This window comes from Anthonomus grandis, chromosome 13 (assembly GCF_022605725.1).
Source record: "Anthonomus grandis grandis chromosome 13, icAntGran1.3, whole genome shotgun sequence".
In the NCBI taxonomy this organism is placed as follows: domain Eukaryota; kingdom Metazoa; phylum Arthropoda; class Insecta; order Coleoptera; family Curculionidae; genus Anthonomus; species Anthonomus grandis.
Window position 1 is genome coordinate 20,005,803 of NC_065558.1, and position 26,705 is coordinate 20,032,507.

General features: G+C 34.6%; 1 protein-coding gene across 1 annotated transcript in view; it reads right to left on the bottom strand.

Moving 5' to 3' along the window:
• Nucleotides 1–258: 258 nt before the first annotated feature.
• The window catches only part of LOC126743636 (Golgi-associated PDZ and coiled-coil motif-containing protein-like), a 98,097-nt gene continuing 71,650 nt past the window's right edge, over nt 259–26,705 (bottom strand). Inside the window, exons 6-8 of the mRNA XM_050450824.1 lie at nt 22,300–22,547; nt 1,830–1,935; nt 259–1,423 (exon numbers count right to left, since the gene is read on the bottom strand). Of these exons, the coding sequence (XP_050306781.1) occupies nt 299–1,423; nt 1,830–1,935; nt 22,300–22,547 (1,479 nt within the window). The 3' untranslated portion in view covers nt 259–298. The remainder of the gene's footprint in view (nt 1,424–1,829; nt 1,936–22,299; nt 22,548–26,705) is intronic.

Here is a 26,705-nt window from a genome sequence, read left to right on the forward strand (position 1 = left end):
AACTTTATTTTTTATTATGGGCGCCATATTCGGGTTTTAAAAAGTAAGACCATTAACGACTGACAAAAACCATGACTGCATGAATTTTTTAAACTTACAGATCCTTTTAGATGCCAAACTGAGTGTACCCAACAGTAAAACTAAATGTTTGCGCTCTTTGCTTCATTATTTTCAATATGCCTATTTAACAAGCAAATCTGACTGTAAGTAACATCCTGTATACTACAGTTAAAGCAACCGGCTCCGTGCGCTGGCGAACTTCAGTGCAAGAAACGTCAGACTCAAAAACTCCCCCTCTTTAAACCGGAGTGCCAAAATCGGGATCGCCCACTCCGTCGACATTCAAACAGTTCGCGTTATAAACGTACCTAGCTAACAGCTTTTCCTTTCTTTGATCCTGCTCAGCCGTTTCCGTTGATTCCTCATTCGGGCAAAGCCTCAGAGCTTTACCGACCCGCAAGTTCTGCCCGTGCAACGAGAAATATTTTTTTGGGGCCGCCAGGTTCGGCTTGTTGGGCTTTAAGATCGGAGTGGGGTCGATCTGGCTTTTAGCGAATATATCTTGAATAATCGAGTGCACGTGTTCATCAAAGTGTTGGGCAGTATCGGATTGAAGCGGTTTTGTAGGTTTAGGTTTGTCTAAAGTAGCCAAAGCCGATGGTGACTGTAACAGTTTTACGCTGACGCTAGTTTGTTTGATCGGAGAGGCACTCGCTTCCTCACCCAGCTCACTTGCCGTGGTAGAAATGTCCGAGTAGCCATCGTGTTTGTTAAAAATGCTTTGTAAAGTTTTTACACCGAAATATTTTTTTCTAACCTTCTTCTGTTTCTTGTAGCTTTTGTTGTGTTTATGTACAGGCGAGCTGCCTTCCGATTCGTCTGAATTCAACAAGCTCTGGTCACTTTTCACCCGAGACAACGACTCGCTACTTTCATATCTCTGCTGCTTATCAGGAAACTCGTTAATTTTCTCAATTTCGATTATGTTATTTTCATATTTGAAGTTTTTGGCGGCAGTTTCTACTTGTAGGTTCTTGGGGGAATGAGAATCATTTGAAGCGACGTCAGTAGACAAAATTTCGGAATCCAGATATACATCGGTGCTGGTTTGCATGGGCGAGCTGAGATTATCGGATATCAACGAGTTTGCTGAGCAGTTGAAGTTACTCTCCATAGTTGCAAAAACGTCCACTTTCTTAAAGTGTTCTAGCTTAATAATGTTGTTAGTTGCATTATCGAGCAGCACCAAATCAGTCGTGTCTACATTAGACAAATTATCAGAAAATTTGGTGATATTGTCAGGTAAACTGATATTATTATTTTGACTAGAAGTAACAGATTCCTCTAATTCTTGGGTTAGTTTTAAGTTAGTAGTTGAGTTTCCATTATTGGTATTATCTAGAACACTTGTCGGGCCTAAATTCTCACTACTGTTTCTCCTGCTTGAACGAGATAACCTGTAACATCAATCATTTTTACAACAATACACATGTTTTATTGCTTGAACTACTAAACTGAAAATAATTCCAGGTGCTGATAAGAGAACTGAAAAAAATTTTGCTTAAAAAAACTGCAAATGCAATACAAAGCAAGGAATGTATTTACGCATAAAACAATAAGGTTCTAATATACAAAATAATAATAAAATATATACAACTAAATGTCAACAAATAATAAAAATAATATTGCACTTAACTAATATAACGTAAATAAGTGATATCACAAACGTAGTGGTAAAAGAACCATGCAATATGGCAAAATTCATTCAAACTAATAAAAAAATAATAATACTGGGCAAGTATAATGGTTGGTTTAGCTCACCTACTGACGGAATTGGATTCGGGGGTTCTGGGAGCCGTTGGGGTGTTGACGATTTCTTGGGAATCTTTTAACTGACTTGAAGTGCTTGATCCACAGACTTCCTCATGGAAAAACCTAGACAAATATTTTTTTTCATGAAATATGATTTATTAATTTAATTCAATATCAAACTTAAAAGGGAGACAAAGAGTTCATTCAGATCACAAGTAACCAGAAGTCATTTTTAACTTGATGTCCTAGCATTATGGGTAGTTAGTGGTTTAAAAAATTCAGGTTCTAAAAAAATGAAATTAAGTTAAACGTTTGAGTGAAGTGACCCAATATCTAAAAAAAAATCGTTTTATGCACAGAGTGTCAAAATTGGTAATTGCGTCACTTAGTTTTAACCTTAGACACCGTTAACAGATTTTTGTAGCGACCTTTGCTTTTTAATATACAAGGGAGGTTTTAGTAGTTCTGTGTTAAATTCGTTTATTATTATTGTTCGGCACTAATTAAGTTTGTATAAATGAAATTTTTTGTAACTTGGAAATATACCGCATAAATCCGCTTTGTTCCAGTGTAAAGAGGATATCAATGAAAACTCGGAAATATGTTTAAATAATGTTATAATTAAGTTGGGATAGGGTTACTAATTATTGCTCTTAAATTATATTTTCTAATTATATTATTAATTCACACCTGAACATATAGTCATTAATTGAGTGGTAAATATTTTATTATATTAAATGGATAAATTCATATTTTTATAAATTAATATTAAGATATGTTAAAGTGGAACGTACTATATAGAAACAACCAAAACTATTTAAGACAGATAGAATATCGGGAGACGAAGCGCTGACGTGTTTATAAGAAAAAGAGATTATTTTTTGTTTTATTGATCATTCGAATTGTGATCGTTATTGTGTAGAATAAAATAAAACTCGGAAAAGGACTATTATTTAATTAAATGCCGTAACAATAGTTATTTTAATTCTTTCTACTAATAATAATTTTGAAATTAACGAGATTTATGTTCTGGGTAGAACGCAAATCATATGATGTCATGCAGAAGCATTGAACAAGATATTGATGTGCAAAAAACACAACATAATAATATAATTTTTTTTTTATCTTCAAGTTATTTTGTTTATGAATCGTTTTTTAGCAGTAGTGGGATACTCAATCAAAAATCTCGACTGGTGATGATCAGATTATATTTCCTTCTGAGCGACAATGAAGATTTTGTATCAACATATCCTATTTTATCCGCGGAACCAATATCAAAATTTTGTATTTATCAAGGAATATTAATTGTTGGGGTGAGAGCAATAAATTTATGAGAGAATAAGGATAATAAAAATGAACATACCATTAGCTGGTTGATTCCTTTCGTCTATATACTTGAGCTGCCCGTCACTCCCGCTACCGGCCGGTATTTTCGATAATCGGCAAGGTTTTACGGGATTAGTTACTTAATTTGAGTACTAGTGAAGCATATATTCAACTGCTTTGAATACATGAAAATGGTTCCCTTTTAAGTGCTTGTCCACTCCTCTCACGTCTGGTTCCTCGTTCATTTTTAGGAGGGGAATGAGGAATTTTGGTGTTAGCGAGCAGACATATTTTTAGATATATGGGGTCATTTAAAATTTACTTGAGAGTGAAGTGAGATTAATATAAGTATTTAAATAATTACTGCAAGTAATGCTAATGCCATTACTGAACATACCGCCCGCTTAAAATGTGAATTTTACAATTAACATACAAACCCCAAAACAAAAAAATTTAAATTTATCACTTATTTCGAAATAAGAACATTAATTAAAATATAATAAAAAATAATAATAAAAATTTAATAAGAGTGTAATAAGAAAAATTAATTGACTGGTAGAGGACATAGTTTATTCACTGGGCGAATAAAAGTTCCCTTACTAGTTTTTAATGTGACAACTCTTGTGATGCCATCGCGACCGGGATATGCGTGAGTAACTCGACCCAAAGACCATTTATAGGGAGGTAAATCATCTTCTTTAATTAAGACTAAAGTGTTTGGTATTACATGTACTGTATTTTTTGCCCATTTACTGCGTTGCATTAGAGTATGTAAGTATTCTGCGTGCCATCTGGCCCAAAAACTTTGATGAAGTTGTTGCAATAATTGCCAGCGTGAAAGACGACCAATATTGATAGCACCCAAATCAGGTTCAGGAAAAGAATTCAAAGGGGCGAGTGTTAGGAAATGTCCTGGAGTTAAAACCTTAAAATCATTTGGATCCAAGCTTTGAGGGCATAAGGGGCGAGAGTTAAGAACACCTATTTGAATGAGTACGGTATTAAGTTCTTCAAATGTGAGTGTTTGCAAACCAATTACACGAACAAGGTGTGTTTTTACTGATTTGACACCTGCTTCCTACAAACCTCCGAAATTTGGAGCATAGGGTGGATTAAAATGCCATTCAATTTTTTCTTTTTGTGAGGCGAGATGCATAAAAGAACTAATTTCTTTCCATGCACTGGTAAAGTTTCTTCCCTGATCGCTATAAATGTGGTTCACCCTACCTCTCCGAACAATAAAACGACGCAAGGCCGCCAAAAATGCAGCACTTGACATGTCTGAAGCAAGCTCTATATGCAGAGCCTTAGTTGCCATACATATAAAAAGACAAACATATGCCTTTAAAACCTTAGTACCTCTAACACGGCTTGAGGTTATAGAGAAGGGTCCAGCGTAATCAACACCAACATGAGCAAAGGCCTTTACTGCTGTTAGACGACTAGGGGGTAAGTCACCCATGAGAGGTTGAACTAGCGTAGGGTTAGAGCGAAAACAATTATGACATTTAGAAATTATTCGACGAATGGTACGTTTTGGAGCCATAATCCAATATTTTTGGGAGAGAATATATTGAAGAGTTTGCAAGCCAGGGTGTAACATAATTTTATGAGTATATTCTATAATTAAATCCGTTAAACGATTATTAGAAGGTAACAGAATTGGATGTTTTTTATCAAAATCAATTTGGCTATATTTAATACGGCCGCCAACGCGTAAAATATCTCTTTTATCGAGAAATGGTGTGAGTTTGCGAAATACTTTTGTTAAAATTTTATTAGATTTAAGAGCGTGTATTTCAACTGAAAAACATTCATGTTGAACAAACTTTATGAGGAGGAGCAAGGATTCTTCCAATTCAAAAATTGAAAACATTCCATATTTGCGATTTGAGGGTTGAGTTTTACAATTATCAATAAATCTCTTTAAGTAACAAACAGTGTTTTGAATCTTTGTCAGAGAAGAAAATCGATTAATTATTAGTGCAAAGAAAGAAGAAGTCTCAAATGCCGATAAGCATTGAATGCGGCATTCTTCGGAGGGTTCGAAAAGTTGAAAATTGCTTGTTGGCCAATTAGAATGAGGTTGAGTAAGCCAAGGGGGCCCCGCCCGCCATAAGTTATTAGTAAGTAATAATAATAATAATAATAATAATCCTTTATTTAGCACCTGGCTAGTACATAATACTATAACAAACATTTAATATACATGTGTGTAATATAATAAATTCCTTAAAATTAAATTATAATTGATTCTTTAAGAAATTAAACACCTTTCTATTAAACATTTTCAGTGATGTTGCTTCTTTAATCTCTACTGGTAGGTTATTAAACATTCGAATTCCCTCAAAAAACAGTGATTTTTGTAAAGCAGTGGTTTTAACATGTTGAATATTATAGTTCTGCTTTGACCGAATGTTGTATTGATAGAAATTTTCTCTTTTTTCCAAAAACGTTGATAAATAGTTTGGTAAAAGACCATGTTCGATTTTAAAAATTAATGTTAAATTTGCCTTTTTAATATTTTTTTCTACCGATAACCAATTTAATGTAGAAAGCATATATTCAATTGGTGTATATTTACTACAGTTCAAAATAACCCTCATAGCTTTATTTAGTTGTAATTGAAGCCTATTTATGTTTTCTTGTGTACAGGATATGAGTAAAGCAGAACAATAATTAAAATGAGGCAATATAATAGTGTTAAATATTAACTTTTTAGACCATAATGACAGAGAACTTGAAATACGAGATAAGAATGAAATTTTTTTACCTAATTTTCTACAAACATAATCTATGTGCAATGAAAAATTCAACTGTGGATCAATAATTATTCCTAAGTATTTAATTTCCGAAACAAAATCTACTTGATCTCCGTTTATATTTACTGTACAGCCTGATTCATAAAATTTATTACAATTTGTCTTTGACCCCAACACAATACACTTTGTTTTCCTTATATTTAATTTTAATTTATTTTTGCACAACCAATCATACAAAATATGCATCTCAGAGTTCATTATTCTGGTAATATTTTTGAAGTTCCTACCTACCACGCATACTACAGTATCATCCGCAAACAAGTTAATAAATGAATTTCGCAGAACTGTGTTTATATCATTTACGTAAATTATAAATAATAAGGGCCCAAGAACACTGCCCTGTGGCACACCCAGTTTACTTGGAACCTTATTTGAAAATCTATCACCTACTTTAGTTCTCATACACCTGTTACTTAGAAAATCCTTAATCCATTTTAAAACAATACTCTTAACTCCATATAACTTTAATTTCTTAAAGAGGATATCCCGATCTATAGTCTCAAATGCCCTTTTTAAGTCAATAAAAACACTAAGCACAACATTTTCATCGTTTATTTCTTTTCTCCACTTCGCACAAATATACTGTAGGGCCGACTCGCATGAATGGTTATTTCTAAATCCGGATTGTCCAACATAGAGTAAGTTGTTTTCCTCAAAGTAGTACCTAAGTTGCTGACACACAATTGTTTCGATGATCTTATCTAAAACAGGGAGTAAATTAATGGGTCGAAATTCTTCTGGGATGGTTGGTTTTGACACTTTAGGGATGGGAATCATAACACTTGTCTTCAGATCATCTGGGACTCTACCAGTTTCTAAAGAGGTATTTATTAGATAGAGTAAAGGATATCCCAACACACAAAACAAGTCTTTAATCAACTTAACACTGAAAAACTCATCACTGGTACTTTTGTTCTTAAGTTTAAATATAATAGATCTTAGTTTCTGGAGAGTGAGGTTTTTAAAGTTTGCTATTTCTGAGTCCTTCTGTTCACTAACTTTACAGTCCCATTGCCGTTTCTCTATATTTTCTGAAATTTCCTCGACACTATCTGCATAATATTGGTTAAAATTTTCTTCTACGCTGGTATTATATGGACCAAAATCAATATCTCCAAAATCTGTCGGCTGATTTTTGCTTCCTATCAAACTTTTTAGAGTACGCCACATTTTTTTACTATCACCCCTACACATATCTATGTTTTGTTCATAAAATGTTTTCTTCTCCTGTCGTATCAGTGAAGTCACATTATTGCGTAACCTTTGGTAAGTGTACCAATCAATTTCATTTTTGGTAAGACAAAATCGTTTGTATGCGTTGTTTCGTTCTGTTTGTGCTCGTTTTACAGTATCATTCACCCATGGATATTTTTTTAGTGTCCGTTTTTGTTTGGGACTTACTCTATCCACTGCAGCTCTTACGATCTCTATTAAATCAGAATATATCATATTTACATCAGTGGAGGAGTAGTTCCAGTCAGCACCCACTAGTTCCGTCCTAATTTTCGACATTATTTCATCATTAAGATTTCTATAACATATATCTCTAGGATTGTTACTAACTTCTTCAAATGGCATATTTACCCCTATAATCTCATGGTCGCTTATGGCGGGAAAATTCCTAGGTAATTCGGAGATATTATAGTCGTTTGTAATAATGTGGTCGATTAATGTCGCAGAAGTATTGGTGATTCTTGTTTCCTTCTTCACAATCTGACGAAAACCTGCTGCATCTATAACTGTTTTTAAGTTTTTTGCTCTATTGTCATTTTTTTGTAGGTCAATATTTAAATCACCTAACAACACAACTTTTTTCTGTTGACATGAGTCCTCATTCAAGGTATTGCCCAAATACTCCAAGAAAAGCTTACAATCCGAATTCGGAGATCTATAAATACTTCCCACAACAGCGACTTCTTTATTCACAGTTATTGATGTCCATAATGCCCAAAAATTATAATCAACCGAATCATTTTTCCATACTATAAATTTTAAACCATTTTTTATGTACATTATAGTACCACCTGTATGTCTGCTGTTTGAATAACATATTACGGTATCATATCCTGATAAATGTACCTCATGTTCATTTATTTCAGAAGTCATATGTGTTTCACTAATGCACAACACTAACGGAGAACTATCAACAACAAGTTGTCTAATTTCACTTATGCGTGACGTGACCCCCTGTATATTAACATGGATCACCCTACCATCCATAACAGATACTCGCTTATGCATATTTTTTAATGGCTATATATATTGGGTTCTTGATTTTAGTTTTTCCTGTGCTCTTTGGTAGCAAACACATTTTTTATCAAAAACACTATGTTTATAGTCAATATCTGTAATCTTTAAGACATCATGGGCATATTTACAATTTGTACATTCTAAAATATTGGAAGTACACTCCTCACTTTTATGATTATTGTTACAAAGTGGACATATAATTGATTGCTGCCTGCAATTTACAGCTTTATGGCCGTACCGCCAGCACTTATAACAGCGTAAAACACCCAAATATTCGTATACTGGAAAGGTATCCCATCCTAAAAAGATTTTCTTATTATTTATGAGGCATCTAAACACACATGGAGAAACTTCCAAAATAATATTGTACGATGTTTTTTGTTTTGGGGAATACTGCTTTATTATTTCAATATCACAATCCGGTACTTTTAGTGCAGAGAGACAATTTTGTTTTCTTATTATTTGACCGAGGTCAACGTCCTTGTTTACATATTTCTCGTGTATCCCAACAACAATAATTTTCGGATTTGCAATCTTAGGAATTTCGATGTCATAGTTCTCCGATAGTTCGGCGACGGCCTTGGTTTGCAGTTTATGTAGGGATTCACGATCATTACACTCGATAACCACGCTGCCTTGACTTGCTGTTTTACATTTTTTTACTTCAATTGAGAGATCCGCTGGATTAATTTTTTCTCGTACTACATTTTTGGTCGTACTACTATCTTGGTTTGCCTGCTTAGGTTTGATTATTAACGGAGGAAATAGATTTTTTTTTACAACGGTTGACCACTGATCTGCTTGGACTTCGGAAGGTACTGTCTTATTGTTTTCCATAGTTTGTACTATCTGAGATATGTTAATATTATTTTCAACTACACGTTGTTCAAGTGCTCCGATTTTTTTGGCAATGTTTAAATTCTCGTTAACCAAATTAACGCACTCGTTACAGCACCAAAACACATTCTTATTCTCACCCAATGCTTTAAATAAGGGTTCCTTTATCTGCACACACTGACTATGAAAATGTTCTTTACACCACTTGCATTTAACTGACTTGGAATTTACCACAAAATTGTCGTCGCACCGTACACATACGTGTGCACGGTTCGACATCGCGATGGCTTGTTGTAAATAGTAAGTAAGTAAATCCAAGGGAAAAAGACCTCTGGAACCTGGGTCAGCCGGGTTATCCTCTGAAATAACATGATGCCATTTAGAAGGAAAAATTAATTCTTGGATATGAGCAACTCTATTTGCGACAAAGGTTGTCCATTTTCGTGGCTCATTTTTGATCCAACACAAAACAATTGTTGAATCTGTCCAAGCAAAAATCTCATTAATTTTAATTTTATTAGAGAAAATTCCCAAAACATAATTTACCAGATTTGAGAGTAAGACGGCCGCGCATAACTCTAAGTGGAGAATAGAAATCCTTCTTAAAGGGCATGCCTTTGTTTGCATAAAATTGGTTTTTATTGAGCCATCTTTATACAAATTTCGTAAGTAGACAACTGCACAATATGCGTCCTGACTAGAATCGCAAAATCCATGCAATTGAGATGAGACTAAATCATTTTCAATGATTCGCCGAGGAATTTTTAATTGAGATAAATTATTAAGTTGCATTCTTATTTTAGTCCAGGTATCAATAATATTTTTTGGAGGCTGGGAATCCCAACCACACCCGCTACTCCAAAGCCTTTGAATTAAAATCTTTAGAGAGATTGTCACTGGAGACAAAAAACCCAGAGGATCAAATATTCTAGCAAGTTCTGATAGTAAGGGTCTCTTAGTGCAAGCTATATCTCTTTGAGCAATTTTGAATGTAAAACAATCAAAATTGAAATTCCATGAAAGTCCCAAAATTTTTAAAGTAGAGTCATCACTTGAGTTAAATGAAAGAGGATCGAATAGCCTGGAACAGGAAGGTAAGTGCGAGAGAAGATCGGGATGGTTACTGGCCCATTTTCGTAATTCAAAACCAGAAGACCTAAGAATTAATATGAGATCGTTTTGCAACTTTAATGCATCTTGCAAAGAGTTTTCTCCTGAGAGAATGTCGTCAACAAAAATATCATTTTTCAATACTTCTGAAGCTTTCGGATAGTCTTTACAACGTTCTTTTCCTACCTCCAAAATGGTTTTTATGGCTAAATAGGGACTACAACTAACGCCAAAAGTAACAGTTTTTAATTCAAAGTCCTGGATTGGATCATTGGGGGAGAATCGATGCAATATTCGTTGATAGGGAGTGTGCTTAGGGTTTACTAAAATTTGTCTATACATCTGCTTTATATCCGCAGTAAAGACAATAGAGGGGAATCTAAAATTTAAGAGAATAGTAACAATATTTTGTTGAAGTTTGGGGCCTGCATAAAGACATTTATTTAAATTTTGCCCCTTTAAATCAGGTGCGCTAGCATCAAAAACAACTCTTAATTTGCTAGTAGAGCTATCTGGTTTGAGAACACAATGATGAGGTATATAGTAAGACCGTAAGCATCCAATATTTTTCGAAATATCAATGGGATACATATGTCCCAAATCAAGATATTCTTTTAAACATTCATTATATTTATTGTAAAGAGAGTTATTTTTTAAGAGCTTTCTTTCAAGATATAAAAACCTTCGCAGAGCTATATCTCGGGATCCATCAAAGGAGGGTGCCGCCACCTTGAACGGTAGTTCAACAACATATCTGCCATCATTATTTCTAAAAGTGGTCTTTTCATAATGCTCCTCAACCAAAACATCATTTGAAGATAACTGAGAGCTTGGAGGAATCTCTTCAATTTCCCAAAATTGTTTTATAGTGTCTTCGAGATTATTGACAGAGGTTAAATAAGTATTACTAGAGGAAGAGATATTTTGAGAGGGGGAGGTAGAAACTTTACCCATAACAATCCATCCAAAAGAGGTATCTAGTGCTACAGGTTTATCGAGTGACATAGAGAGAGAATTTCCGCTTAATAAATATCCAAAAATATCAGCACCTAAGAGCATGTCTATGGGTCGAGATTCATAAAATTTTAAATCAGCGAGAGATAAATGAGAAAAATTCTTATAATAATCTTGAGGGAGAGAGACACTAGGGTGATTATTACATATTTTGGGCAAAATAACAAAATCGAGTGTATAAGAGGGGTTGAGTTTTCCTACTGGCTTAAAAGTACATGAGACGCCACCTGTAGCCCGTGAGTGAGTGTGACCGATACCGTTTATATCTAGAGAAAGAGAATAGCTTAATAGACCTAATTTTTAAAAACATTTCGAGGTTATAAAATTACTTCGAGAGGCACTATCTAGAAAAGCTCCAACCGGTTTATATATACCCATTGCATCGCGGACTATAATAGCAGTGGCTAATAATACTGTGCTAGAATTATTTGAGACTAGTGAGGCTGTAGTGGCTAAGTTACAATCAACATTTGACGTATTACTTGAGGAGAGAGGAACATTGGTTTCAGATCCAGAGTTACTATTAATGACTGGAGGAGTGTCCATATGTAAGAGTGTGTGATGTTTTTTAGAGCAAATTTGACACACTGCACGAGAACTGCAGTGCCAGGACGTGTGTTTCTCACCCAAACAATTAGTGCACCATCTCTTTTCTTTTACAAGAGAAAATCTCTCACCTGGATTTTTTGCACTAAAAATTGGGCAATTATATATGAGATGATCCTCAAGACATAACTGACAGGACATTTTCTTATTTATTACACTGTTCCTCTGATTTTGCTGTGAGTTAACGACAAAACTAGAAGTAGGTTTTGCTTTATACTGAGAGTGATTATTTGGTTTTTTATCATTGAGTTTAAAATGCGACTTTGATTTCTCATACTCCGACCTTTTAACAGAGCTATTAGAGTAAAAAACAGTGTCTAATGCTGAACATTGTTTATTTAAAAAACTGACAAGTATTTGAAAGTTGTTATGTAAGTTTTCATCTTTGACTAATTCTGAACCACATTCTAATTCAAAACGAGTAGCAGTCGCTTGATCCAATCGATCCATTAACATATTAAATAAAATAAAATCCCAGAAGTTGACAGGGTAACCTAAATTTTCCAAAACTGAGATATTTTCCAAAAAAGTATCCACTAATAATCGTAAAGGAGCAAAGGTATCTAGCTGAGGAATTCGAACAGTTGATTGAATAGAGAACCAGTGAGTATGAGCAATCAAACGCTTATTATCATACCTAGCTTTTAATGCATTATAGGCAACTATATAATTTTGGCTTGTCAATGGTGTACATTTAACGAGAGAGAGGAGCGTCTTTTAAATAACTAACCAAATAATTAAACTTTTCGATATTAGTGATAGAGTCATTATTGTGAATCAAAGAGTCGTAGATATCGATAAAGGTCTGCCATGTTTTCAAATCTCGATCAGATACAGGCACAGAAATTTTAGGAAGTTTGGCGTTATTATATTTTGATTGAGTTTGAATACCATTATTTTCTTCAAAATGTGTAGAAAATATAGCTTGAATTTCAAAATTAGTTTTATACAAATTCATTAAAATTTCTTTTTGATTATCCAATTCGGAATTTTCCCGTCCAGAAATTAATACAATTATGTTGTTGTGAATTTTCATAAAATTATCATATATAACATCAATCAACTTGTACCTACACTTAAAAATGGAGTGCTGAGAAGGATCTCTTAGCGCTGCTTGCGCTACTTTAAGTAATTCTGTCATTTTTGTTATTTCAATATCGCGCTGAGCAATGTGTTGTTTTAACTTCTTTTGATCAGCCATTTTTTTAAAAAGTTAGAAAATGTGTATGTGTACGCGTATAAGAATGAATGTAAATAAGCTTTCTTGTGTATAATAATGATAATTTTAATATTTAAATAACCATTTACATACAAGATTCGGACTCTTAAGCGCAAAATATTAAAGAATTCCAGAAAAAATTACGCAAGAATGCGCCGAGAATTTATTTCTGCAGTGAACAATATAACTATGCTCGGTAAAAAAATATAAATAAACAAAATAAATTTGGATACAGCGTAAAACCTGTTTTTGGTCAAATAGGAGTCTAGTTAATATTGCATATAAATAAACTAATATTATCGATAATGAGCAGGTGAAACTATAAGGGAACTGATATGGCGGTTTTTATAAGAGTGTCTAAATGTATGAGTGAGAGATTTTAAAAATTATTTTTTATCTAATTTTGAAAATATGAGAATATTGGTATGTGGGTAGCTCAGTTTTTTTAGAAAGGATATCCGGCTCGAAGGACCAACATGTTGGGGGTGAGAGCAATAAATTTATGAGAGAAAAAGGATAATAAAAATGAACATACCATTGGCTGGTTGATTCCTTTCGTCTATATACTTGAGCTGCCCGTCACTCCCGCTACCGGCCGGTATTTTCGATAATCGGCAAGGTTTTACGGGATTAGTTACTTAATTTGAGTACTAGTGAAGCATATATTCAACTGCTTTGAATACATGAAAATGGTTCCCTTTGTGCTTGTCCACCAAGTGCTTTCCCCAAGTGCTTGTCCACTCCTCTCACGTCTGGTTCCTCGTTCATTTTTAGGAGGGGAATGAGGAATTTTGGTGTTAGCGAGCAGACATATTTTTAGATATAGAGGTCATTTAAAATTTACTTGAGAGTGAAGTGAGATTAATATAAGTATTTAAATAATTACTGCAAGTAATGCTAATGCCATTACTGAACATTAATCAATAACCTAACTGTACTTCAAACATTCAGTGTGTCTCAAATTCGACGCTCACCATTTGGTTCACCAAGTTTATTGATTCTGATTTCAATTCCAAAAAGACTTTTTTAAGACAAAAGTTTTTTTATACCTTGAGTCTAAACTATGAGCCTATAAACTGATTTTTACCAGTAAGTTTTGAAATATGCTACAATTGATATTCAAAATTTAATCGAAAACACAGAAGTGAGAAAAAGCTTCAGTACAATATAACAGCGTATGTGTGAGTTTAGGCATTAATTTAACGTAAAGTGGAATATATGTAGATATATGCATATATTGACTAAACAAGCAACATCAAAAACAACAAAACATAGAAAATACTCATAAATACAGGGCAATAAAAGGATAAAAATTGGTATATGTTGCCAGGTGTTGCAGCACCCGTTAAAAGGTAAAAATAATAGTTCAAATTATTAATTAATTAGATTTTTTATTTTTTGCTTAAGCTCTTTCTTCGAACAGCGATACCAATTGCAAAGTTTAAATATATTTGTGGACACTGAATATTCTATCAAAAAAAACTCATGTGCACATAACACGATTTTCGTTATTACCCAACCATATTAATTTTTTGATCTTTAGCTTATTTTTTAGTTTTAATCCATTAAATTCTCGATATTTATAAATTTCAAATAATTTTTTAATATTTAAAATAATTTTTTAAAAGTATTTAAAAAATGTTTCTACCAAATTTGCAAATTCTTAAGATGGTATAATTAATGACATTCTATTATCTCCATAATTTGTATACAATAAAAACAATTGCGTTGGGTCTAGAAGGTTGCGATTATTTAATATCAATATTTTGCAACTCATTATTTAAATTGGAATCTAAATCTATACTATCCATGTCAGGCATATCTTTATCTCTGGAAGCGACATTTGAGAATAGTATGGTATTATCTGTATGTTGGTGGTTTTAAAAGTCCAGTTATTGGTTGAACTCAAAACGCTAACCGAAAAGCCTTGGCAGATGGATTTAAATTGCAACCATGACCTCTTATAACTGAACAAACGTTGTCTAATAATCCTGATTGGGGCGCTTTCTCAAGATAAATGTGTTATTTTTTTTTCTTTCTCAAATCAAGCAAATATAGAATTTATGGTCTGAATTATGCAATTAAAACACGGTGGTCGAGATTTTTTTTAATGAAAAATGATGTTTTTCTACCTTGATAAGGGCATTTAAATTACAAATAGCCCCTGTTGAGTAAGAACTAAAACCTATAATTACAAATACCTCAAAAAGTAAAAATTTTAAAATCATCTATCCCCTAATTCTCCTGCCGACTATTTTTCCTGATCATTTTATTGTACTTTTTTATATTTTTTTTAAATTATGTATTAAAGAACTCGGACCCTGTCTGTTCTGCTAACGAGTTCTTCAAAAAAACGGTTAAGCAAACTGGTCAATACTTTATAGTATGGAGAATTATTTTTTGTTGGGATTGATATCAGTCAAATTAATCTATAATTGATTATTGCAAGGAATGAGTAAAGTAACTTTAATATATCATTGCACCCGGTATCTTTGCGCGTTAGTAAAAAAAAAAATGGCCTATGCGACATGCGCTATGCGCGAAGAATTTTGGATTGCAATAAGCGGCAGTATCTCTCTCGTTTTGTTCGTTGAAAGTACCACCATCTTTTCGGGTACCGCAAAAACCTTAATTCTACAAACTTAAAATTAGTGTAAACAGAGGCGCCTCAAATTCATGAGAACTATAAAGTGTACGAAGATCCAGCAACTAGATTCTCACGGGTAAGTCGTTAAGGCCCCTTTGTTTCGACGCTCAATGGTGAATAATAGCAAAATTTCTCTTTTTATACAGTCCACAGTTTTATCTCATTTATTAGTCAATTATTCACCAAAAACTTTACTTATTTTTTAAAATCAGGAAGAGCACAGGTTCCAAGATTGAGCCCTAAGGCACACCTCTTCTATAATTTTGGGGCGGGAAAACGTTAGTGAGCCAGAACCTGTCACACAAACTATTTGTTCTCTATGATCTAGGTATAAACTGAATAATTTAGATGCTGCACCCCTGATGCCATGCCGTCCCAGAATGTCCAGCAGTATTATTTCAAAAATATTAACTCGAAATGTTTCGGACATAATATGTCCATCATCAGGGATAACAAATTAAGGGGTTCCGTCAATCCATCTTATAGATCTCTTGCCTCAGACAAGGTTAAAACAATTTTTAAACCCGTTTACAAAACAATTATATTATTGTCGTAAAGATGTAATTTTAAAGTTTTTGTAAATCCATGTTTGGTCCCATCCCTCATGTATCTTAATATACCATTTTTAGTCATTTTAACCTTGTCTGAGGCACTAGATCTCTAAGATGTATTGACGGAACCCCTTAATTTGTTATCCCTGATGATGGACATATTATGTCCGAAACATGTCGGATTAATATTTTTGAAATAAATTTAGTGGAGGATAACAGAAGTATCTTTAGTTACCCATTGACCTATTAACTCCACTGCAAGAATGGACTACTTCTTCAACCCTGAAAGTAATGTATTTTCAACATTTTAAAACTATATTTTGGAATGGACCTGCATTAACTATCCATTGTTGACAAAAAATTTAAAAAAAGTGTCTAGTAATATAATAAGATCATATTTACATTTTTATTATTTTTGTCAAAAGGTACACATATATGTCATAATACTGTAAATAACAAAGAAAAATCAATGATGCTATTATTTTATCACACTTTTCAATTTCAGACATAGAATACGGAAAATACAGGAAGAAAATAAGAATATTAGACAGCAAAGACAAAAACAATAATAACTAACCAACTTAAGGTAATCAACGACTGTATCAATCTCGCATGTCGCAGTTGCCTCAGTAACAACGCCGCACGCTTAATCGGCTCAATCCGGGGCCCAATCGGAGAGTCGAATTATTTGTATGACATAGCTTTTCTATACGTGTTTTAAAAACCTTATATAATTTACTTTATAGGAAATAATACTGAGTGATACATACAATGTAAAATTACAAATTAAACAAAGTAAAAATCATTAATAAATTACAGAAATATAACACACCATTTGCTTTTGCTAATAAAATTCATATTTTTAAGACTCGATAATGTAATAATATTTATCTGAACCATGTTAGAACAAATACTGCTCTACATAATCTGAGGCTTTTTCCATTTTCAATAGCTCACATATTCTTGATGTTTAAAAACCTGTTATTGCAATGTGTTTAAAATATATTGTTTCCGGTGCCAATGTTTTATGCATTGTTTAGAAGACAAAAACTAATATTAGTGAATCTTCCCTGAGGTTGTTTTAAGCATTTAGGATAATTTGTAGATTTATCTAAAAAATAAAAATAACTTTTGAGAACATTACGTGCAATAGGTTTGGTTCAAATTTCTTCACCTGATATATTTAACGAAACATCGGCAAGCTGCGTCTCATTTTGAACATTTGTTTCGCAGAAAGTTTTTCTGAGAGCTCAAATGTATGAACGCTTTTGATAATGACATAACACTTATAATCACAATAGTAATCAAAAACTTTTTGTACACTAGTACTTTTTAAATAGTTGTTGGATAATTATTTAAAATAAATATATAATATATGATGTGATGCCGTGGCCGGTCTTTTCAGCCAGGTATTCTGCAAATATACCACAAAAAAAAATACTGAAATACATAATGTTTTTAGTATAGTATTTTGTCTTGACTTGATAGCATTAAGATATATTATGTAACCTGACCTAAATCGATATGCTGTAGAATGTAAATAAAGTTAAATTTAAAGTATGCCTATAGAAGATTTGATTCTACAGTACCATTCTATCGATTATCCTATAGTCAATAAGCACTTATTATTATGAACGAATGATTTTTAATAATCAATATTTGTTATGAGCACCGGTTAGTATATAATATGGCTAAAAGATATTAAAACATACTTAATAAAGCAATTAATGAAATATTTGTAATGTACATTATTAGTTTAAAATTAATGCCGTTACATCAGTTTGACAAATCAGGACTATTAAAAAAAAATAGTTTTTTTTTTAATATTTGACTTTATGTGCGACAAACAGCATTTTGTTTTTGAAGGTGGTAGACAATGGTACAGTGAAAACATCTTGTCGAACTTGCATTGTCTTATTTATTTAATGTAACACGACGTTTCGGTTGGTAAGTATCTCCAACCGTTATCAAGTGTAAACTGACAGCAAACTACTATTCTATAGGCTTATATACTAGATGTGTGCAGCGATGTGGAAGGGAAAGTCATCCGTAAAAAGAGTTGGGGGGGAAGGACACGCCTCTCTTCAGATCCTACACTGTCCTGTGAGTAGAGGCTTCCAGATGTTGGGTATATCGACGCTTGGCTGGCTGAAGATCCTCTGATTCTGTGAAATGAAAGCTGCCTCTACGAACTTCCTCTTCCGCCAGTGCTGTTCCTTCAGAATCTTGGCTTCTGACCAATGGATATTGTGTCCATTATGCCACGCGTCTCTCTTTGGGTCCAGCTGCGGTGTTCCTTCACTCTGATTTCTAGGGGGCGCTTCGTTTCACCTATATATGAGTCACCGCACTCACATGGGATCCGGTAGACGCAATTTTTGGTATCCAACATGCCATCTGGTTTGGTCTTTGATACCACGCTTCTGATAGTGGTGCTAGATCTAAAGGCAGTTCTAATATTGTACTTGTTGGCAATGGCGTCGGATTTGTGCCGATGTGTACTTATTAGCTTCTTTGGATATCCATTCTGTTGTAGGTCTTTGTAGATGGTATCCACTTCAGTCTTGAGATCCTCGTCGTTTCTACAGATGGTTCGAGCTCTATTGTAGAGGGATCTTATGATGCCTACTTTGGTCGTTGCAGGATGGTTGGACTCATAGTGCAGATACTGGCCCGTGTGTGTTGGTTTACATAGTGTCTTCAGTAGAATCAATTCAGTAGAATCAAACTACCACGTCCTGAGGCCGATGAATTTCGACACGAGGTAAGGGTTGCTCTAGACTCACTTAAAAAACAGAAACCTTCGCAGAACATCAGCAAAGAAGAGGAAACAGCTCTCAGGAATCTCAGAAATGAAAGGAACATCAAAATCCTTCCTGCAGATAAGGGCAATGCAACTGTGATTATGGACCTGGAAACCTGCGAAAACAAGGTTGAGGAAGTTTTGAACAAAGGCGAATATAGGCTACTATCTAAGGATCCGACGACAACCATAGAAGGTCGAGCACTTAAAAAGTACTCCTCAACATTGTCGGATGCGGTACGCTTCAGGCTGACACCACATTATAGCAAACCTCCACACCTATACGGACTTCCCAAGATTCATAAGGAGCAAATGCCTCTGCGGCCCATCACGAGCTCTAGAAATTCGCCGACATCAGAACTCTCGAAATTCCTTTTGGAGATCATTAGACCGATCCAGGGAAATGCAGCGTCTTTCGTGCGAAACTCTGCCCACTTTGTAGACCTTCTTGGAGGGATCGAAGTCGAGACCAATGACAGATTGGTGAGTTTTGATGTCGAAAGTCTCTACACCAATGTACCCATAGGAGAGTCTCTTAACATCATCTGAGACAAACTAAGCAAGGATGCAGCTTTCTCAACTCGGACCACACTGCCTCTGGACGGGGTGATGGAACTTTTGGAGATCTGTCTTCGTAATTCTTACTTTCAGGTCAAGGATAGATTCTACGCCCAAGACGAAGGACTTCCGATGGGTTCATCTCTTTCCCCAGTAATAGCAAACATCTTCATGGAATGGTTCGAGGAACATGCAATAGATGCCTCCTATTGCAAACCCAAGCTCTGGCTTCGATATGTGGACGACACCTTCATCATCTGGGACAAAGAGGAAAAAGCACTTCAGGAGTTTCTGCTTCACCTCAACAGCTTCAGACCAACAATCAAGTTCACGATGGAGACAGAGAAGGACTCAGCTCTACCTTTCCTAGATGTCCTCGTTAAAAAGGTCGGCGGAAATCTACGAACTTCAGTCTATAGAAAACCAACACACACGGGCCAGTATCTGCACTATGAGTCCAACCATCCTGCAACCACCAAAGTAGGCATCATAAGATCCCTCTACAATAGAGCTCGAACCATCTGTAGAAACGACGAGGATCTCAAGACTGAAGTGGATACCATCTACAAAGACCTACAACAGAATGGATATCCAAAGAAGCTAATAAGTAGGACCATCCAAAGGACGCGCCCAAATCAAATCAGAGACGAGGCCACCACGACAACCAGACTTCTACCCATACCTTACATTAGGGGTACATCGGAACAAATCCGACGCATTGCCAACAAGTACAATATTAGAACTGCCTTTAGATCTAGCACCACTATCAGAAGCGTGGTATCAAAGACCAAACCAGATGGCATGTTGGATACCAAAAATTGCGTCTACCGGATCCCATGTGAGTGCGGTGACTCATATATAGGTGAAACGAAGCGCCCCTTAGAAATCAGAGTGAAGGAACATCGCAGCTGGACCCAAAGAGGAGAGGTTTCCAAATCCGGAATAGCAGAGCACGCGTGGCATAATGGACACAATATCCATTGGTCAGAAGCCAAGATTCTGCACAAGGAAGAGCACTGGCGGAAGAGGAAGTTCGTAGAGGCAGCTTTCATTTCACAGAATTAGAGGATCTTCAGCCAGCCAAGCGTCGATATACCCAACATCTGGAAGCCTCTACTCACAGGACAGTGTAGGATCTAGAGAGAGGCGTGTCCTCCCCACCCAACTCTTTTCACGGATGACTTTCCCTTCCACATTGCTGCACACATCTAGTATATAAGCCTATAGAATAGTAGTTTGCTGTCAGTTTACACTTGATAACGGTTGGAGATACTTACCAACCGAAACGTCGTGTTACATTAAATAAATAAGACAATGCAAGTTCGACAAGATGTGAACAGCATTTTGTCACTTAAATGTATGAAACTTTCCAAATATAAAAAACTGTGTGAGCATCGAATTTAAGACACACTGGTATCCCAAACTTGAAATTGTAATAGTTATCTTATAAAAAATAACTACAATGCATTATTAATCCTTGTAAACTTATAAAGAAATAAAAGTAAGTAATGATACACAGTGTAGGCTATTTCAAACAACATAAGTTATATGTATAATTCGAAGACTATTACTGATTTTGGAAAATAACTAAGTGTGGGGGTGAGAGCAATAAATTTATGATAGAAAAGGATAAAAACTGAACATACCATAGGCTGTTGATTCCTTTCTTTTATATATACCTGAGCTGCCCGTTACCGGCCGGTATTTTCGATAACTTTGGCAAGGTTTAACGGGATTAGTTATTGAGTTTGAGTACTAATGAAGTATACACAAAATGTGTTAAATACACGAAAATGGTTCCCTTTGTGCTTGTCCACCAAGTGCTTGTCCACTCCTCTCACGTCTGGTTCCTCGTTCATTTTTAGGAGGGGAATGAGGAATTTTGGTGTTAGCGAGCAGACATATTTTTAGATATAGGGGTCATTTAAAATTTACTTAGAGAAGTGAGATTAATATAAGTATTTAAACAATTAATGCAAGTAATGCTAATGCCATTACTGAACACTAAGCATGTCAAATCTAAGTCGAAATATCTATAAAAAGCTGTTTTGTATATCAAAAAAAAATGAGGCTAGGAAAATTCTGATAATAGTATTTTTTGCTTCATAAAGGAACAACGATTTGCGAAAATCACATACCGCTAAATAATTCGTAAATTTAACCAAATCCGGACACCCTGTACATGTGAGCCATAGTAGATGTTTTTTTATATCTTCTTTTCCCCCTAGATATACTAATTTACACATTAAAGCAAATTTCGTCTTCAAAAATAAGATAAGATTGCTAAGTTTGTAATTTGGTCAAGCTCCCACATGCGGGTTCACGGTGTCTTAATCAATTCTATATAACTAGAAAGGTTTGCTACCGGAGATTTCTTACGGGATTCGATTTCATGAAAGAATTAATTGAGTTTGAATCGATATCGTAAACGTCCAACGGGACGTGTGCGACCCGTAACAAAAAATGAATGAATTGAACAAAAAAGGTTCGCCATAATTTCTAAAATGACCATGACAATGGTGGGTAAAAAAGGTACGATATTTTTCATAATTATCGCAATGTAACAAAAACGCAACTTGTTGCAATTTAAAACGCATTGATTCTTATATAAAACGATATTGAGAATCAAGTCTAATTGAAAACCCCCAAGTGGCAGGCGATCCAAGTTAAAGTAAGAATTGTTAAAAACAAACAGCGAGTTAATAAAAGTTGGCTCAATATTCTTTCTGGCCTTTCTAACTTACCTAAAATTTAGTCCATCCTCTTCCAAACTGTTATCACTATCATCGGCGGCAATATACTGCACCTGCAGTACACAGTCTCCGTTTTGCTGCTGCAATATTGATACAGCTTCTTTATGACAAGCATTTCTCAGGTCGATGTCGTTCACAAACAATATTGCATCACCGATGTAAAGCTGTTCGCACATGGCTGCTGGTCCGTTAGGCTCTAATTCCGATATTAATATTGGAACACCGTGTTCTCGTCCACCCTAAATTATAATTTTTTTATTCACAGTATAACACTTTGTTTATAAAATTTATTGTAGTGATTCAGTTATTTTTAACAAGTAGTTGTTGCAATGAAAGGTATTTATTGAATGGTATTTATTTTTTATGTATAGGGTGTACTACACAGGGTGTCCCAGATAAAATAATATACATGGGGATTTCGCAAACGGTAAGAGATATAATTTCGATTAAATGGAGAAAAAGTTGTGCTGTTCCAAGCCCAATCAGATGCGATATTAAGATCCGCGATATCTACAGGGGTTTTCAAAATATCGGGCTAAATTTAAAATTACGTTTTTAGAAAATCTGCAATATCGTCGCCATCTTCAATCCGATTTTAATAAAATTTGATAGTTTTGGGTTATCTACTATGACCAATAGATTAACGTTAACGATATTTTTTTCAGACATTTTGAATTTTTTGCAACCATAGTCAACTTAGTTGTTTCTTATGGACGCTATACTGGATTTATACATCATTAAATAGCACGTAAAAAGACCGATTAGTAAAAGACCCGTTGATGATTCACCGATGTATACGGCATTTTCCATCAATTCCTTACCTATTTCCCGAACACAATTTAATAATGATCTGGAGAACATTTCTAAATATGATAATCTAAAATTGAAAACCGCAATCTAAAACCGAATGCTAATAAATCATGTGCTCTTTTTATAGGATCCAATAAAATTCAACTCGAAGTAGCAAGGAATAACTATCCTCTAAAAAACCAAAATACAAATATACCAGTAGTGGATGAGACAAAAATTTCGGATTAATTGTTGACAGCAGCTTCTTAGCCCATATAAATAAAAAATTGAGCATTGCTTATATCCGTCTAAGGAGTCTGCATAATCTAAAGCGTCACATTCCAGCCAAAACTAAATACTTCTTATGTAATACATTAATACTTTCTTTGTTTGACTATTGCGATGTAGTTTATAATAATGCAATTTCTAGTGCAATTTCTAATGCTATCCAAAAACTGCAAAAATCCTGTATAAGGTTTTCTTATGGAATCTTATATAGAAGTCGCATAACTCCTTTTCTTAATTTTTACTTTTATCTAAATATGGAAAATAGGCGAAAATATCATTTATACTGTTTCATTTATCGCATAATCAAAACTGGGCCTAAAAAAACTATTTAATATTTGTGATCACTCCTACAATACTAGATATTTTAATCGGTATAGAGTAGACCAACATCGTACAGCGGCTTATCAGCGATCTTTCAGCTTTGTTGCTATTCAAATGTGGAATCATTTACCTGCTTATGCAAAAAATTACTCTTTTTATAGATTCAAAAAATATATAAAAAGGTTTCTTTTAGGATTTCAAATTAATACATAATACATGATATGCATTCATAGTTCCTTAATATAAGTATACAGGGTGTTTCAGAACTATGGGATCAAACTTCTTGGGGTTGTTTAGTACAACAGAAGAATCCATTTGAGTATAGAAACCCTTGTCCGGAAATGTGTCACTACGCCACTACGGCCCTAAGACGCGTTTAAATTTAGAAAAAATATTAATTACCTAAATAGGATCTGCTGCATTTATTTTTACCTTTTGTACATGATACCATATCAACAATTGTTTAAAATCAACGCTTATCAATGTCAATTCTCAATGTCATGTTTAAAAATTTTATAGCTTACAATTTTTAAACATTTATTGCTAATGGAAAACTTTACCAATCAAGAATTGGCGAATATCCATTTGGCCTACGGAGCAACAAACTGCAATGCACGAGCAGCTTCGCGGTTGTATCATGAACGTTATCCCGAACGACAGCATCTTGGATACAAAAAGTTTATTGCGGTGCATCGGCGGCTCGCTGAGACAGGCATGTTTAAGACTAAGATGCATGATACTGCTGTTGCTCGAACCGTAAGAACGGTCGAATTTGAAGAAGAGGTGCTTTAGCGAGTTGCTGATGAACCATTAAATAGCACACGTGACGTCGCTAAGAATATGAATACGAGTGACGCTTCTGTCTGGCGGGTACTACACGAGCGGGTACTACACGAGCGGGTACTAACAACTCCATCCTTACCACTTCCAGAAAGTTCAAGGTATGACTGCAGCCGATTATCATCCTAGAGTTCAATTTTGTCGATGGCTTCTGGATCACATCATTGCACAACCAAATTTTTTACGATATATTTTGTGGACCGATGAAGCCTCTTTCACAAGAGACGGTATTTTTAATAGTAAGAATAGCCATGTTTGGGACGAAGAAAATCCTTATGCAATTTTTCCAAGAAAACATCAGAATCGTTGGTCTGTCAACGTATGGGCAGGCATTGTTGATGATTATTTAATTGGGCCATACCTTCTACCGGAACGGTTAACAGGATATATATAGAAACTATTTATCTGCGTTTCTTGGAGGAAGTTCTCCCTTGAAACTCCTTGAAAATGTTCCACTAAACGTTAGACAGCAAATGTGGTTTCAGCATGATGGAGCGCCGGCTCACTTTGCTGTACAAGTACGCGAGTATTTGGCTCAGCGGTTTGGGCACCGTTGGATTGCCAGAGGTGGAGCAGTTTCTTGGCCTCCTAGGTCACCCGATTTAACGTCGCTCGATTTTCTCTTGTTTAGTCTCCAGTAGAATCAGAGCTAGACTTAATTGGACGAATAACAACAGCATTTGAAATCATTCAAAACGAGGATCAAATTTTTAGTGTAGTCCGCCGAAATCGAATCATCGCCGAATGTGCGGCGTTTAAATCGGTGTATTGAGGTTGGAGGAAGACATTTTGAACAATTGTTGTGATGGTATCATATACTAAAGGTAAAAATAAATGCATCAGATCCTATTTTAATATTTTTTCTAAATTTAAACGCGTCTTAGGGCCGTAGTGGCGTAGGGACACATTTCCGGACATGGGTTCCTATCCTCAAATGGATTCCACTGTTGCACTGAACAACCCCTAAAAGTTTGATCCCATAGTTCTGAAACACCCTGTATTAGTGTTAGATTTTTTTTTCAAATGAATAATAAAAGAAGTACAATTTGCATTGTGTGCGTTGTTGATATCTTTGTTTTGTCGATGGTTATAAGTAATTTAATTTACCTTGAATTATATATCCTGAAATAGTATTATATATATTAGTTTTTTCGCTTCTTCCTGCGCCTTCTTCTTCTCTCCGTCGCCTGCCCTTGCCTTTAGCATACACATTGCATTTTTTTTTAAATTGGAAAAAGTAAATATTTGTGTTTAAATTAAAATATATTTTCTAAGGGTGCATCGCATAAGTCCTTTTTTATTTAAAGAGGGTTTATGTATCGGTTCTTTTAAAATCAAGATGCATACCTATTTGCCAGGAAATTAACATTCTAAATTTAGTAGTTGACATTTTGTTTTTTTTTTCTTTGGCAAATAAATGTTTTTTGAATTTGAATTTTAATTACTATACCGGGTGGTGCGTCGCCGAGCGGAACATAGGAAAACCCATGTAAATTTTAAGGGGGTCAATTATTCGCTTCCCTGTACATTTTATAGAAAAAATGAAAGATAACTTTTTGTAGAGACCAATCTGGCAAACCCTTGTGCAAAGTTTCAAAAAATTTTAATAAGCGAATCTTGAATTATTCAATTAAATGTAATTGCAAAATTAGCAAATTTTCGGTTCAGGTAAAACCAAACGGGCACCAGTAAAATGAATATTGTCACTGATGTGAGGAAAAGTGTCAATAAATCAGTGATAGTCGATATTTGAAAACAAGTATGAATTATTCAATCGACGAAAAAATAGCCATAATTAAGTGGCAACAGTTTGTAACAAAAGTAAATGCGGGAAACAGTTTGTAACAAAAGTAATGTTAACGTGTCTTACTTTGAATGTATGGTTGTGAGATTGACAAAACTAAAAAAAAAAACATTTCTTGTATTCGGCTGTACGTCAGATTTGACAAAGCCTTATAACAAATTGTTTGCTGGTGGCTGGTGTCTGGTTTTACCTGAACCGAAAATTTGGTAATTTTGCAATTACTTTTAATTGAATAATTCAAGATTCGCTTATTAAAATTTTTTGAAACTTTGCACGAGGGTTTGCCAGATTGGCCTCTTCAAAAAGTTATGTTAAATTTTTTCTGTAAAATGTACAGGGAAGCCAATAATTAACC